General features: G+C 47.1%; 1 protein-coding gene across 1 annotated transcript in view; it reads left to right on the forward strand.

Moving 5' to 3' along the window:
• LOC121276541 (uncharacterized protein C7orf57 homolog) overlaps positions 1 to 17,662 on the forward strand; it is a 148,408-nt gene that overhangs the window by 71,400 nt on the left and 59,346 nt on the right. The window contains exon 5 of the mRNA XM_041185077.1: positions 6,476 to 6,573. Within this exon, the coding sequence (XP_041041011.1) occupies positions 6,476 to 6,573 (98 nt within the window). The remainder of the gene's footprint in view (positions 1 to 6,475; positions 6,574 to 17,662) is intronic.

Genomic DNA, 17,662 nt, shown 5'->3' on the forward strand with positions numbered 1-17,662 from the left:
AATCTCAGCCCCAGCCGTGTATTCACTATACCTCCTGACCTTCACCTCTCCGACGCTGAACGTTCAGTGCTCAGCAAAGGACTTAGCTTCATACCCTTACGCCCTCATCTCAATGAATTTCGGGCTTGGGACGATGCTGAACTCGTCTTCCTCCGTCTTCGTCTCCAGGCTCACTTCTTTGGGCAGGAGTCCTCTCCCCGTTCAATGGATCCTTTTACCCACCCCCAATATTCTCCCTCCACCTGGACCCTTCCCTCTGGATTCTTACCTTCTCTTGATCTTTTCACTGAGAACTGTTGGCGCGACATTAGTCGTCTCAATATCTCTGCCCTCTCACCCATTCTAATCTGTCTCTCCCTGAACTTACTGCACTCCGTTCTCTCAGGTCCAACCCCAACATTGTCATCAAACCCGCTGACAAGGGTGGTGCTGTTGTTGTCTGGTGCACTGACCTCTACCTCGCGGAGGCTGAGCGTCAACTCGCAGACACTTCCTCCTACCTCTCCCTGGACCATGACCCCCACCACTGAACATCAAGCCATTGTTTCCAGGACTGTCACTGACCTCATCTCCTCTGGAGATCTTCCTCCCACAGCTTCTAACCTGATAGTCGCCCAACCTCGGACGGCCCGCGTCTACCTCCTACCCAAAATCCACAAACAGAACTGTCCCGGCAGACCGATCGTGTCAGCTTGCTCCTGCCCCACGGAACTCATTTCTCGTTATCTTGACTCCCTTCTCTCTCCCCTTGTCCAGTTCCTTCCCACCTACATCTGTGATTCCTCTGACACCTTACGTCACATCAACAATTTCCAGTTCCCTGGCCCCAACCGCTTCTTCTTCACCATGGACGTCCAATCGCTCTACACCTCCATCCCCCACCAGGATGGTCTGAGGGCCCTTAGCTTCTTCCTCAAACAGAGGCCCAAACAATCCCCATTCACCACTACCCTCCTCCGTCTGGTTGAACTTGTTCTCACACTGAACAATTTCCCCTTCAACTCCTCTCAATTCCTCCAAATAAAAGGTGTGGCTATGGGTACCTGCATGGGCCCCAGCTATGCCTGTCTCTTTATGGGGTATGTGGAACAATCCTTGTTCCTGCCCTACTCCGGCCCCCTTCCACAACTCTTTCTCCGGTACATCAATGATTACTTCAGTGCTGCTTCATGCTCTCGTCGAGACTTGGAAAAATTTATTAATTTTGCTTCCATTCTCCACCCCTCCATCATTTTCACATGGTCCATCTCTGACACTTCCCTTCCGTTCCTTGACCTCTCTGTCTCAATCTCTAGTGATAGACTGTCCACCAATATCCATTAGAAGCCTACCGACTCCCACAGCTACCTCAACTACAGCTCCTCACACCCCACTTCCTGTAAGGACTCCATCCCATTCTCTCAGTTCCTTCGCCTCCGTCGCATCTGTTCTGATGATGCTACCTTCAAAAGCAGTTCCTCTGACATGTCCTCCTTCTTCCTTAACTGAGGTTTTCCACCCTTGGTCATTGACAGGGCCCTAAACCGTGTCCGGCCCATCTCCCGCGCATCTGCCCTCACGCCTTCTCCTCCCTCCCAGAAACATGATAGGGTCCCCCTTGTCCTCATTTATCACCCCACCAGCCTCCGCATTCAAAGGATCATCCTCCGCCATTTCTGCCAATTCCAGCATGATGCCACCACCAAACACATCTCCCTTCACCCACCCCCCCGATAGCATTCCTTAGGGATCGTTCTCTCCGGGACACCCTGGTCCACTCCTCCATCATCCCCTACTCCTCAACCCCCACCTATGGCACCTCCCCATGCCCACGCAAAAGACGCAACACCTGCCCCTTCACTTCCTCTCTCCTCACCGTCCAAGGGCCCAAACACTCTTTTCAAGTGAAGCAGCATTTCACTTACATTTCCCCCATATTAGTCTATTGCATTCGTTGCTCCCAATGTGGTCTCCTCTACATTGGAGAGACCAAACGTAAACTGAGCGACCATTTTGCAGAATACCTGCGGTCTGTCCGCAAGAATGACCCAAACCTCCCTGTCGCTTGTCATTTTAACACTCCACCCTGCTCTCTTATCCACATGTCTGTCCTTGGCTTGCTGCATTGTTCCAGTGAAGCCCAACGCAAACTGGAGGAACAGCACCTCATCTTCCGACTAGGCACTTTACAGCCTTCCGGACTGAATATTGAATTCAACAACTTTAGATCTTGAACTCCCTCCTCCATCCCCACCCCTTTTCGGTTTCTTCCCCTTTCCTTTTGTTTTTTCCAATAATTATATAGATTTTTCTTTTCCTACCTATTTCCATTATTTTTAAATCTTTTATGCCCTGCTAGCCTTTCCACCCCACCCCCACTAAAGCTGTACCTTGAGTGCCCTACCAGCCATTTTTAATTAGCACATTCGTTTAGATAATATCACCACCTTCAACGCCTCTGTGTTCTTTTGTCTGTGATATTACTTTGATTATCTGCTCCTATCACTGCCTGCTTGTCCCTACAACCACACCACCCCAACCCCCACTTCTCTCCACCGCACCCCATCCCCCCCGGCACCCCACCCCCCCCACCCCCACCCCCACCACCCCACTACCACCACCACCTTAAACCAGCTTATATTCACCACTTTCCTAAGATTCACTCAGTTCTGTTGAAAGGTCATGAGGACTCGAAACGTCAACTGTTTTCTTCTCCACCGATGCTGCCAGACCTGCTGAGTTTTTCCAGGTAAATCTGTTTTTACTCTGTAATGATGATTTGATCTAAACCATTTATCTCTATTTGTGTGACTAGTTTATCTATTTTATTGCAGATGCAGATAAAGAGTCTTTCATTTAATTTTTTTACTACTGTTCCCTGTGTAGACCTTACTTGCTGATATATTATTACCATTAAACTTTCTGAACTTCCTGTTCCATTGTGCATGGTTAGGATTTTATGGCCCCTCATGCCTGGTGGGATATTACGGTTCCGCCAAACTGAATGGAGATTTAAATATCTCACCCCATCCGCTGGGGAGATACACGGCGCAACGGGGCCATAAAATTCTGGCCCATGTCTTTAGCCACATTGTTACACTGTTCTATTTCTTCAACTTCTCCCTTTGGATTTCTAAATTTCCCTTCACCTGAACTCTCCTCTTTCCCCCCATTTGTTTAGATTGGGAATGCATTGCCTGAAAGAATGGTGGAAGCAGATTCAACAATGACCTTAAAAGGGGTATTTGGTAAATATTTGAAAAGAAAACAATTACAGGGTATGGGACTAATTGGACAGCTCTTATAAATAACTGGCAAGGGTATGTTGGGCTGATTGCCTATGCTTATCATTCCATAATTCTATAATGCTATGACGGCATTGAAGCATCACAAATGAAAGCCACAAATGACATCCTACATAACTAACCATAGTGAACTAACCCTCCTGATCTTTTTCTAGCTCTTTCTAAGCTTTTGCACAGTTGGACATACCATCCTTCTCCAATGCCTTGCCTCTATTGTCCAGCTGAGTGGTGCTCAGAGTCCCTGAAATATCTATCCTTGGCCACCTCCTATTTCTTAGATAGATTTTTGATTCTGCTCTTACCGACCTCCATCCCCAACCCCTTTGCCTGCCTGACTGGCCCCAGTGCCCCCATTTACCTCACTGAGAGGGAAGCCTTCCCATGGCATGCACTCTGCTAGGCACAGCCCTAACACAGGCCACCACTCCTGGTGGCACTACTGAGACTGCTGAGCAACTGGCACTCTGATTGGCCACAGCTCTTGTGGGCGGACGCCCACTCTTTAAAGGAACAGGAGCACCAAAGGCAACTAATTAGTTGCTGTACAGTCCAAAAATGTGCCTGGGGTTCCCAGAAACAGCCAAGGTAGGGCTACCCCTGGTTGTCTTCAGGGTCCATCAGCTGTGTACCAGGGGTGGGAGCAGAAATGCCATTCAAGAGGACAGCAGATGTGTATTCCAGGGAGCACTGCCACTCTCCCAGGGCGGTGCTTCAGCAGTGCTATTGATCCGTTGGAGAACAGATTGATGGTCAACTATGATGCTTTGTAATCCTTTCTGAGCAGCGATATCCAGAGCTATGATGGCAGAAACCTGGGCCTGCAAGGCAGCTGTCTGCGCTTCCACTACCACACTTAATATTTGATGGAATCTCTTTGTGCTGCAATGCAAGCTGTGCATTAGCTATCAGACGGAGAATCGGAATAGGTTCTACAGGTGTGTTGATGCAGTTGACCACCTGTTCCATATTGGAAAGGATAGGCTTCAAGTTTTGTACAAAACCCTGTGCCAATTTGATGCTGGACTCCTCCATGTGCTATAGTATAATGTGCAGGCTTTCTGCAGATTCTTCAATCCACCAAGCAGTTGGTTATGTACGCTCATCAGCTTTCTTCTGTAACCTGGCCAATTGAAGTCCCTATCTGACCCCTGTGCAGAACTAGTGTGTGATCAGGCCCTGTGGTATGATAGTGTATATGCTATCTACAACACTGGCATCTACCTGGCAATGTGGAAAATTGCCCAGGTATGTTCTATACACAAAAAGCAGGACAAATCCAACCCAGCCAGTTACCGCCCCATCAGTCTACTCTCGCTCATCAGTAAAGTGATGGAAGGGATCATCAACAGTGCTATTAAGGGGCACTTGCTTAGCAATAACCTGCTCACTGATCTCAGTTTGGGTTCCACCAGAGCCACTCAGCTCCTGACCTCATCACAGCTTTGATTCAAACATGGACAAAAGAGCTGAACTCCAGAGGTGAGATGAGTGTGACTGCCCTTGACATCAAGGCAGCATTTGGTCGTGTGGCATCAAGGAGTGCTAGCAAAACTGGAGCCAAAGGGAATCAGGGGGAAAGCTCTCCTTTGGTTGGAGTCATACCTAGCACAAACGAAGATGGTTGTGGCTGTTGGAGGTCAATAATCTCAGTTCCAGGACATCACTACAGGAGTTCCCCTAGGCCCAACCATCTTCAGCTGCTTTATCAATAACCTTCCTTCCATCATAAGGTCAGAAATGGGGATGTTCACTGTTGATTGCACAATGTTCAGCACCATTCGTGACTCCTCAGATACTGAAGCAGTCCATGACCAAATGCAGCAAAACCTGGACAATATCCAGGCTTGGACTGACCAGTGGCAAGTAACATTCGCACCATACAAGTGCCAAGTAATGACTATTTCTAACAAGAGAGAATCGACCCTAGGCATTCAATGACATTACCATCACTGAATGTTTGTTTGGGGCTAAAGGATCCGGGTTGCACACTTTTTTCGAGGTGACTGAGTCAGTGCAGAGACAGAGAACATCAGAAGGTTGTTGTTAGAATAAACACATGCTGTTTATTTACAAACTAACTCTACAACTATACTTGCGTGCTCAAAAAATAAAACTTTGTCTTCACTTATCAGTGACTAATTCAAGACTCTCCCACATAGAGGTAGTCCGTGCTCCTATGCTATTGGACACTAAGATTATGTGACCTTACATTACAATATTTGTCTTAAAGGTATATTACATCTTAGAATACTACAATCCCTGCTATCAACATTTCTGGGGGTTACCATTGACCAGAAACTGAACTGGACTAGCCATATAAATACTGTGGCTACAAGAGCAGGTCAGAGGCTGGGAATTCTGCAGAGAGTAACTCACCCCTGACACCTCAAAGCCTGTCCACAATCTACAAGGCACAAGTCAGGAGTGTGATGTAATACTCGCCCCTTGCCTGGATGAGTGCAGCTACAACAACACTGATGAAGCTTGACACCACCCAGGACAAAGCAGTCCACTTGACTGGCACCCCATCCATAAATGTTCACTCCCTCCATCGCCGATGCACAGTGGCAGCAGTATGTACCATCTACAAGATGCATTGCAGAAACACACCAAGCCTCCTTAGCACCTTCCAAACCCACAGCCACTACCATCTAGAAGGACAGGGCAGCAGACACAAGGGAACATCACCACCTGGAAGTTCCCCTCCATGCCACTCACCATCCTGACTTGGAAATATATCACCGTTCCTTCACTGTCGCTGGGTCAAAATCCAGGAACTCTCTCCCTAACAGCACAATGGGTGTACCTACACCACATGGACTGCAGCGGTTCAAGAAGGCAGCTCACCACCACCTTCTCAAGGGCAGTTAGAGATGGGCAATAAATACTGTCCTAACCAGAGACGCCCCACATCCCTTGAATGAATTAAAAAAAAAGGTCTTAGTCATGTTACATAGCAGTGATCTTACGATGTTAGGGTCACTTGTTTCACCTTTAAATGACCTTCAAATGCATTTCAATACTTGATTAGCCTTGTTGATCAGCTTTACACTGTTTGAATATTTTTAGTGAACTGCCAATCTTCATCCCTAAATAAGTTTCCTTTGTCAACATTGCAAATAAATATGCTGATATACTGTGAGCTGTCTACTTCCTCATAATAAAAACTGTGCCCACTTTGTACACTGTAGCTGAAGTTGCCAGAAATTACAGACAAGAAGCAAAAAGACAAAGTGTTCACTAAGAAAACAGCACAAGAGGACAACTTGGAGAATAAATTTCCATCTATGTAAGTTGCAATTTACCAGATCCGGAATGATTTACTTTCAAGCAGGATCTAATATTTTCTATTTTTAATTGATGCCATTTTGTTAGTTAGAAAATGCAGTGTTATATTTGATATTTCCTCAATTAATTTTTTATATTAGCTGTTATTTGTAGAGCAGTGCTGACAATGGATGCTGGTTAGAAAATTAGGCACATGCAAGTTCATGGGATGAAAGAAATATGTGCAAAGGTGACAAGCATGCTGCATGCAGCTTGCACCTGCAAAATTACTAGAAAATGGTCTTCAGCCCCAAATAGGACTCCCCTCCTTTAATACATTGCCTGCAGTTGCATCTCAGCATCAAAAGGAGCAGTGTTCCCCATATGTCTCCACTGTTATATTAGCAACAATTAGTCCTCCATCCACAACTCAGTTGTCCATATCCTAACTCATAACAAATAGAATTTACCCAACACCCCTGTGCTCAGTGAAATATATTGACTCCCTGTCTGACAATGTCTTGATTTTAAAATTCTCAACCTTGTTTTCAAATCTCCCCATGGCTTTCCCCTTCCCATCGCCGTAACGTCCTCCAACACTACAACCCTCCAAGTTCTCTGTGCTCCTCCAATCTTAGTCTTTTGTGCATTCCTGATTTTAATTGTTCTACAATTGAAACCATCCCTTTAGCTGCCTAGGACTTAATTTCTGGAGTTCCCTCCCTAAACCTCTCTCCTTCTCTCCCTTCATTTAAAATCTACGCTTTGTCCAACCTTTTGATCAGCTGTCCTAATAACTCCCTGTATTGCTCAATGTCATATTTTATTTGATTATATTCCTATGAAACACCTTTGGACATTTTATCCTGGAAATGGCACTTTATAAATGATAGTTTTTGTTATCTGCCACCATCAAAGATTCCCCTTTTGTGAAGACCTGCAGTTCTTCAAAATCTATTACCTTAGCAGACATTGCACTTCCAAGCTGCAGGCCAAACTGAACTGTAGTAGCCAGAGAGCCCATTGAGGCTACAATGCAGATGGCACCATGCAGCAGGTCTCCACTGACTCCTCAGTCTGCCAAGCATGTATATGACTATGATGATTGAATGTACTGATCTTTTGCCTTCCTCCCACAGATGCACCATCGTCAGGAGCCATTGGCAATCTCGAGGATCCCTCATTGAGTTCTGAGAAAGACATCACACCTGCACTAGCATCACACCATCTCTCTGAACCAGGCACTAGTGCAGATATTCACGTGTCCGTGCACATTAGTTCTTCAGCTCTGCAGGCAATGCACAGTAGTGAGGGCACATCACACTCACGTGAAGCTGGCAGAGGCAGAGAGGTCCCAGGGAGCTGACAATGGTGCCATTACCCAGCGGCTAGAGTGTTCAGTCAGCCCTCCAACTACCTCCAAGGTCCAGTGCCGCAGGAGGCTCCAGCAATATGTCACATGATAGGTCTGGAAATCGTCTCCAACTGCATGGGCAGACACTCCATGCTGGTGGCTTTGAAGATCACAGTGGCCCTCAACGTCTATGCCTCTGATTCTTTTCAGGGATTAGTGGGGGATCTGTGAGGCGTTTCTCAATCAGCTGTACACAGTTGTGTCAAGCTCATGACTCATGCTATCTTTAGATATGTTCGCATGTGCATCCATTTCTGGACAGATGAAGCGAGCCAGGTGGAGAGAGCACGAGGCTTCGCTGCAATGGCTGGGTTCCCCCGCATCCAGGGTGTAATAGATTGCACTCATGTGGCCATCAAGGTGCCAGCAGGTGAGTCGTGAGCTTTTGTAAACTGAAAGGGGTTCCATTCGATGAATGTTCAGATCGCCTGTGACCACAGGACACAGATTTTCCAAGTTTGTGTCCATTATCCTGGGAGCTCACACAATGCTTACATCTTGTGGCACTCACAGGTACCAAGGCTGTTCGTGGCTCCTGCCTGAGTGGTAGATGACTCCTGAGTGACAAGGGCTATCCCTTGAAGAAATGGTTGATGATCCCATTCCGTCACCAAGAACTGAGGCCGAAGAGAGATTCAATAGGTGTCATTCCTCCACAAGGGTGGTGATGGAGAGGACCATTGGGCTGCTGAAGATGAGCTTCAGTTGCCTGTATTGATCAGGGGGAGCCTTGCAGTATCCTCCAGACCATGTCTTCCTCATAGTTGTCACATAATGTGCTCTGCACAACCTGGCTCTGTCAAGGTGGGACCCACTGGAGGCTGAGGAAAGTGAGGCAGCTGAACAGGCCAGGGAGGATGACTCAAATGATGGCTCAGAGGAAGAGCCTGAGGAGTCGCTGGGTGAGGACTTCGAGGCAGAGGACAGGAACTTTCATGGAGGCAGGAACACCAGGGATGCTTTGATCCAGCGAACATTCAGCTAGGCATCCAAGGCATCGATGCCTCATCAAGCCAATGGCATTGTCTCCTTTGCTAACAATAAATGAGAACCAAATCCAGTACACCAGCACCACACAACACCATACTTTTACAAGCCTGTGCTGCATCTGGGACCTATCCAAACCATCCAGCCAAGTCAGCCCATTTAAATCAAATAAATGTTTATGTTACTTCACATGAACATACAAAGAAAAACAAAGTGTCCATCCCTAACACAAATGTCAGTTACTTGATGCAAATAATGTCACCCGTGTCATTATAAGGTGCCTTCAACTTATGTCTGCGGGTGCTGCGCTTTGGTGCCCCCCTCTCTGTCAGTGCATTGGAGGCTGCCTGCTGACTCTGCTGTCCTGGTGACCCTGATGACCTTGGCAATCATCCTCTGGCTGCCGGAGCCTGAGCAGGCTCCACCTGGGAGGGTGCATTCAGCCCTTTGGCTGGGCACTCTTCAGTTGTCATGGCATCATCTGATGCAGTGCCACTGGCAGAGGGGCAGAGTGCCCTGAAGGGAGCCTATAGAGATGATAGGCAGCTTGTCTGCCAGTGTAAGATGTGTTTGCACCTCCCTGCTCACAGTTGATGAACAGGCACCCAGCAGAGAGACTAGATGCCTCATCCATTTCTCACACTCGCAGTGACCTCTTGAGGTCATTGCCAGCGTGAGGGCTTACAGGTCCAGGAAAACCTTAGGCTGCTCCTGAAGCTGCCTCTCCATGAGAATCGCCACTCTCTCCTTGCAGGAGGCTGTGCACTCCATCTGAAGGGTCAACACAGAACTCATGCTTCACATGGACTCCTCCATGACAGAGACTATGGCACACAGACCCTCATGGATCTTTGCCAGATCTCCCTGTGCATCCCACTGGTCATCCAGCACCTGCTGCCTGATGGACCACTCCAGAGGCTCATCATCTGCCTCAGACACAGCATGGTCCTGGTCCCCAGTTGTGCTCCCATTGTCAGCTCCCTGGGACCTCTCTGCCTCTGCCAGCTTCACATGCGAGTGTGATGTGCCCTCACTACTGTGCATTGCCTGCAGAGCCGAAGAACTAATGTGCACGGACACGTGAATATCTGCACTGGTGCCTGGTTCAGAGAGATGGTGTGATGCTAGTGCAGGTGTGATGTCTTTCTCAGAACTCAGTGAGGGATCCTCGAGGTTGCCAATGGCTCCTGAAGATGGTGCATCTGTGGGAGGAAGGCAAAAGATCAGTACATTCAATCATCATAGTCACTATACATGCTTGGCAGGCTGAGGAGTCAGTGGAGACCTGCTTCATGGTGCCATCTGCATTGTAGCCTCCAGGGGCTCTCTGGCTACTACAGTTCAGTTCAAGACCCCCGCCTCACTATGACCAGAAGAGCGAGCTGGTATTCCAGCTGCAGTGCATTGATTTTGTGCTTCGTGATGAAGCACAGATTTGGCACTTCACCACTTGTTCTGTGGCACTCCACAGCATTATGACTGCAGGGAAAAATAGAAAGCCTTATTATTGCTCCGTCTCCCTGAAGGTCCTTTCCTGGTACCCCTACCCCCCCGCAACCCCACTGCCCACCCGGGTATTAGTTGGGCCATTTCACTGTGGCACATCTCACCCAGCAATGCATTGAGGCCAGTCGTGCTGAATCCCAGCTTTGGAAGGGCATGCTTTAGTGCCAGTTGGCATACACACTCTTAGACCCCTGAACATTCTGAGCAATGGGCACCCAATTAAAGTTCTCCACACAGGTCCATGCCATCTCTACACTTACCCTTGCTGACCACAGAAGTTCATTGAACCTTTTACGGCACTGAAGCCACTGACCTGGCAGTGACCTTTGTCCAGACCTTCTTGGTCAGGTGGGATGGCCTTCTATTGCCACCCCTGGACATTAAGATATGACATCTGGCATTCACCTCCTCGACCAGCACTTCCAGGCACTCATCTGAGAAACGGAGGACAAAGTACCCACTTGACTTGCCCTCCTGCTTCCATGACCACCAGGTGCTGAGGCCATGACTACACACCAGGACACTTCTTGGATAGTTTCAAAACAGCTCCCTCAGCCTCCCCCACAACTCCTGGTAGCCTTCAGAGAATAGCCTCTTCCATTTTTGAACACCCCACCGGGTCCCCGTTGGGCCCAGTACCTGAGGTGTTCCCACCCCTGTGCATGGAAGAACCAACTGGCAATCGCGTTTCATGCTGGGTGGGCTTTAATTGGCCACCCTGCGTAATATCGCATTCACAGGGCAATCTTGACCAGGAGCGGGTTTTACATCTGTTTCTGGCCGTGCTGACTTCAGCTGCACCCCGAGGGTAAAATTCAGGCCGATGTGTCAGAAATCTATTGAAGCTGGGGTAAGGGACTCCCATTGCTAAACTCGGCGTGACCCAACCTGATCTGCCAGTGCCAGTAAACCTGTTTTTGTCTAACTCGCAAAATTGGAACTGTAATGCTGACTACCAAAGAATGGTGCAGATTTCATAGAAGACTTTTAAAAAACACCAAACAGCTTTATCTGTAAGAAAAAATGTCTGTCATCTCAAGCTTTCACATAATACTCTCTTTGCACTGCTTGTGGTTTATTTAATTGACTGCTGGTCATAAGGCATTCAGCCAGTGAGATTACCATCTGTGATAATAAGGACTCTACATGATGGACACTTTGAAATAGAATCTGTAAAGCTTCATTGTGTTCTGTGTTGGCCTTACATGTGTTTTCAGTGCAGATCTGAACTTAGCCAAATGCTTCAATACTGCCCCCAGTAATTATCTGACAGTCTATGTATATTTATTGGTGCCATTGCTGTGTATTAAAAATATCCTTTCTTTGAATAATGTTTTGAAACATAGCACTAGAGGATGTGATGTTGTATCAACACATTGTATGACAGAGTGTTAGGATTTGCACATGATTCCCTGCACATTGGTTTATATATCTTGACTGTGACCATTATCATGGGGAGATGTTAGGTGGATCACAGGTCATGCATTTCCCAAAGGACCAACAGATAAACCAAGAGACAGCCGGTCTGGACTGTTCCAATGTATCGTTTAAACTCAGTTACAATTACATTGGCAGAAACATAGGATCATATTATTTACTGTCTCTGCTACTGAAATGGATCTGAAGCTGACAGACTTAATAAAAGGATGGAAAGCAAATTGGAAAATAAAGCTTATAGCTCTGTCCTTCTGTCCTAAACCTAGCCAAATTGGGCTTCTTTAGTTAAATTGTGGCATGATATCTTGGCTCAAGTCCCTTGTTTATCAGTTAGTTTCTTGCAACATTGCTATTAAAAATATATAAGCAAATCTAAAATCAAGGAAACCTAAATTGCCCAGTAGGCCAATAACCTGGCCAATAACCAGGTGTTGTGTATGTGTACTTATGTATGCGCAAAAGCCTTCTAGGCAAACCAATGATAACCAATGTTTCCTCTAAGCTTTTTCGGTGCCTGGCCACACAGCAATTGGGACTGTGACACAGAAAACAAAGAAGCTGTGTGCATGCAATGTTCCCTTGAAGATGCGTGCAGATGCAACATCAAGGCAATCTGCAAGGGATCATGCAATGCAAATAGTGGGTTACGTACAGCAAACAAAAATTAGAGACAATTTTGGTCATAAGCCTAGAAAAAAGATGTGAGCTGAGGATTGATATGGTCAGCTCAACAATGCATTGTTTACTTGAAGCAGTATCCTATTCACACACACACTCACTTTGGAGATATTCAGTAAGTTTAAAGAGGGACTATACCCGATATTGGAAAGGGCAGGATTTCCAGGGATGCGGGAGGAGGACTTCTGGGTGGGTTGACTGCTGTGTACCTTTTTAGCTCCACAGCATGCATGTTTTTTTTTAAAAATGTAGCTTCCCTGCCTGGAGGCCAGCCTCTTTGAAAAGTTTGGCTCCCTATCAGGTATGGAATGCGACAGAAGATGCTCCAACCCAGCAATAAGTAGGTTTCCTGCTTCTCAGGTGAAGACCACTGTGAAGACGGAGCATGGTGATATTCGGTACAATGAGGTTTGGAGAGTGAGATAATGACCCCAACAGGCAATGATTGTGGAAAGGGTTTGATGATTGCATGGGGGGTCCCCTGAGGGGAGAGGAACAGGTTAGTTTGGAGCCTGGTGGGGGAGCAGCCCTACTCTTTCTAGCTCACAAGTAGTGCTGTAAAAGCACTTGCCTCTTCCGCACAGCAGTCTTCACTTCACAGCGTTAAAACTAGAAATAAGTTAAAATATGAGGCACGCAGCTTCACTAAACTCCCTCTTTTGGGAGGGTTGCCCCACCTCCTTGAGGCAGGGTGAATTTAAGTTTAGAATTTTTAGCATTTTAAGAACCGACCCAACTCACACCCACCCATTTTTAGGGGTTAAAATTATCCTCAATGCTTGGAGAAGGGCATGTGCCATCATGGGAAGAAGTGCTGGTTCTTTCTGTATAGAGGTCCAGCATGCTGAAAGTCACTTTTTGATTCTGATCCACTGATGAAGCAAAGAATCTTCATGAGCATGATCTGGTGAGTGTTGTAAAATAATAAAGCTGGTGCAACTGGAGCTGCAAATTTCACCAGCTGGTAATATCATTTAGCAAGAATGTCATGCAGGGTGAAGTGGCTGTGAGGATCGGCTGTGACATCACAGGACAGAGGTAGGTGACTGGTTGGTGAGTATTACAGTTTTACAGTTTTGTTGTCTCCAAACTCGAAAACTGTAACTTGCTATTACTTTACTAAATTATCGTAACAAACTAGACAAACCAATTAATTAATAAAACTAATTGAATCAATTCAATAAAAAATTAACTTATTAATTAACCAAATAAATAAATAAATATGGATCAATAGACAAGGCAGGGCAGCTTGTGGATCGTAACTATAGAATCTGGATGTTTATGGAAAGCATTGGGATTCCGTACAACCATATCTGCAGTAATACGCAGAGTGACTCAGAACTGTTGAGCTGGAGTCTGAGCTGCAGACGTTGCAGGACATCAGGGAGCAGAAAGTTACCTGGACATCTTGTTGCCCGAGGTCAGGGATAGGAGGGTGTGACTCAGTTATAGAGGTATAGGATTCCAGGATTTACAAAGAGAGTAGATGCAACTCTTGACTTTGAACAACAAGTACGAGATACTTGACCCCTATGTGGATGAGAACAAGGACTGCAGGATGGATGGGAAAATGGAATATGACATCATGGTGCAGGAGGCTATTCAAGTGGGGAGAGTGAAAAGGAATATGGTCGTGATAGGGGACATTATAGGGGAATAGATACTGTTCTCTGAAGTCACGAACAGAGTGCTGAAGATTATTTTACCTGACTGGTGCCAGGGATAGAGAAGTCATCTCATGGCAAGAAAAGAACTTGGAGTGGAATTCTCCCACCTGGGACTAAGTCCCATGGCGTGGGCGGAGGTGGGGAGTAAGCCCCGCTGCGGAGGTTGGCAACAAATCCTACGGTATCTTCCATTCCCAGCCTTATTAAATATGCAACCGGGGGTTTTGCAATGTCTTCCATGGCGGGGCAGGCTGGATGGTACACACCCCGCCGTCATATCCATGCGCCTCTTTTAAAAGGTACACAGACATCCATTCAATACTAACACCAGGATATCTGGAAGGGGAGCTGCGGGGCCAGTGCCTAAATTTAATGATACCTCCCTGAGCGTCCTCCTGGACCATGTGGAGATCCAGAGGAATATACTTTATTCAGCTGATGAGGAGGCTGAGCAGGGAAACCAATCTTGCATGGGCATGGGTGACCAATGCCGTCAGTGCCCATGGGTTGACAAGAGGTCGACCACACAGTGCCAGAAGAGGATGAATGAGCTCATTCCCTCTTCCAGGGTAAGTCTCATCAGATGTACGCATAAACCTCAAAGACACTAATATACCAGGGTATATAGGCCTCAGTGGCAAAAGCATAGTTGACGCACATGCACACGCACACGCACATGCACATGCACACACAGGCAGCGAGTCTTTTCATCCTCACCATGAACCCTCACCACCTGGCTTGCATCATTCCATCTAGCCTCTTCTAGCCTGGAGCGAGTCTCTCTTCCACCCCTCCCTGGCCTGGCAGTCTCTCCCCCTCCCTGCCCGAGCCCTGCAGTCTCTCCCAGCCCCCACCCCAGCCCAGTAGTCTCTCCCTCCTGCCCTGACTCAGCAGTCTCTTGCCCCCTCCCCTGGGCCCAGAGTGAGTGTCTCTCTCTCTCTCTTCCCAATACCCCTACTTCCAAAGCCCACTCACTACCGCCAGTGTTGCTGTTCCTCCAATCACAGACTGCTCCTCTTCAACATTTGTTGCTTATAGGCTCATGAGTGAATCTATCAGCAGCAAATAAGGGAGAGCACCAGCCCATGATTGGAGGAGTGTTTTCTTTAAGAATCTACCACTGCATTTACCTCAGGGGGGCCACATTGGGGGCTTCACCCACTGGCTGAGTTGGACAAGCCTGTTCTAAATTATCTCATTCAAATCTTAAATCTACACCCAAACTAAAAAAGCAGCAGTCAAAAGGCTGTATTATCTTCTAAAGCTCTCAGGTTTATAATGCATCCTGCATTTTGGGGCCCCATGCCGTGACACGATGTGTTTCATTGTAAATCTACCCCTGGGCACCGCCACCAGTGATGGAGCGATTAAAATCAGGGATTCTCAAGAGGCTGGAATTATAGCAGCGCAGATATCTTGGAGGGTTGTGGGGCCAGAGCAGATTACAGGGATAGGGTGGGGCGGGGCTATGAAATGAATTTGAAATAGATTGGAAATGAAAGATGAGAATTAGAAGGTTAAATCTGTGGTTGTAGGAATGGTGTGGGAGGCAGGGGTTTCACTTAATGGGCCAGTGGCAAAAGTACAGGGGAAAGAAGGAGCTATCTTGTTGGAACAGATTCCACTTAAACTGGGCTGTGGTCAGCAAATCAACTAACTAGGACAGTGGACAGGGCTGAAATAAATAAAGGGGATGTGGGTTGGAGGATTCGGGAAAGGGGAGATCCAGAAGCAGTGCGTACCATCTACAAGAAGCACTGCAGCAACTCACCAGTGCTCCTTTCACAGCACCTTCCAAACCCATGACCTTTATCAGCTAGAAGTATAAGGGCAGTAGGTGTATGGGAACACCACCACCTGCAAGTTCTCTTCCAAGCCACACACCATCCTGACTTGGAGCTATATCACCGTTCCTTCAATGACGGTGGGTCAAAATCCTGGAACTCTCTTCCTAACAGCACTGTGGGTGGTATCTATACCACATGGATTGCAGCAGTTCAAGAAGGTGGATCACCACTATCTTCTCAAGGGTAATTAGGGAAAGGCAATAAATACTAGCCTAGCCAGTGACACCCACCTCCTGTGAAAGAATAAATAACAAAAAATGACTGGGCAATTAATGATCATTTAAGGATTTCATCCCTTATTTTACGAGCAGTGGGTACAGGCCCACACCTATGGGAAGCCCAGCAGCTTTAGCTGTGGAGCTGCTGATGGGCAAGGAAGGGACCACAACCTGTGGGGCCACTTCAGTTCAACAGAGGCACACCCTCCATCGCCAATAGTTATCCCTCCACTTTTAACCTTCCCCTGGGATCTTGAACACAGTCCCCCATACCCCAGTTCATCCCCTCACCGGGACCCCAGATTTACCTGTCAGTCTGGGTGTTTCAGCAGTGGCGCCTGCTTGTTGTCCCAACGGTGGATCTTAGTCGCGCTGCTGGGACTACAAAGCTGCCGATCAATCTGATTGGATGGAAGCTCTCTAAGGCGTGACTTCCTCCCGAGAAAGAGTTGGAAGTCTTGCCTTGAAGCAATTAACTCTGCTCCCAGTTTTGAATTACTGTGGGGCAGCCATCGGGATCATGGGCTGGTTCTTCCCTGACCTTTTAGCTCCTAGGGGTCAGGGACCACAGTGCCCCTTAAGAGATAGGCAAAATGAAAAAGGAGGAGGGGTTGTCCTGATAATAAAGATAGGATGAAGACAGTAGGGAGAAATGAGCTTACTTTAGAAAACCACAAAATTGAATCAATTTGGGTAGAAGTAAGAAACAGCAAGGGCTAGCTGCCTAACATTGTTGTAGGATAGGCAGATATAAGTTAGAAAATTAAAGGTACATGCAACAAGGGTAATGCAGTAATTATGGGGCATGTCAATCTTCATATGGACTGGGCAAAACAACTTTGCAGTAAAAGTGTGGAGGACAAATTCATGGGCTGTATGCAAGATAGTAATTTAGATTAGCATGCCAAGGGACCAACTAAGGAACAGGCTATTTTGGATCTAGCATTATGTATTGAGAAAGAATTAATTAATATCCTTGTAGTAAAAAGGCCTCTATGGAAGAGTGACCATATTAAGATAGAATTTTATATCAGGCAGAATTTTACAGGCTCCTGCTGGCGGGTTCTCTATTGGAGTGCGGTTGGGGGGGCCTGTAAAATTCTCCAGTGGCCTTCTCATATCAAATTGGCCCACCAATTTTATGCAATTTTACAGGGGTGTGAAAAAGACTTGGGAGGTGGGGGTGGGGGGTGCGATGCTGTGGGGGGCAGCCTGCCAGCCCTTTCCCCAATTGAGGTGCTTAAATGGTCAATTAATGGCCACTTAAGAGCTGCTTCTCACCCAGTTGCAATCCTGACCCCAGCAGGAGGTCAAGGATGGGTGGGGCAGGCCCAGCAAGTTATCCTGCTCAGACCTC

The sequence above is a fragment of the Carcharodon carcharias genome, chromosome 3, assembly GCF_017639515.1.
Source record: "Carcharodon carcharias isolate sCarCar2 chromosome 3, sCarCar2.pri, whole genome shotgun sequence".
In the NCBI taxonomy this organism is placed as follows: domain Eukaryota; kingdom Metazoa; phylum Chordata; class Chondrichthyes; order Lamniformes; family Lamnidae; genus Carcharodon; species Carcharodon carcharias.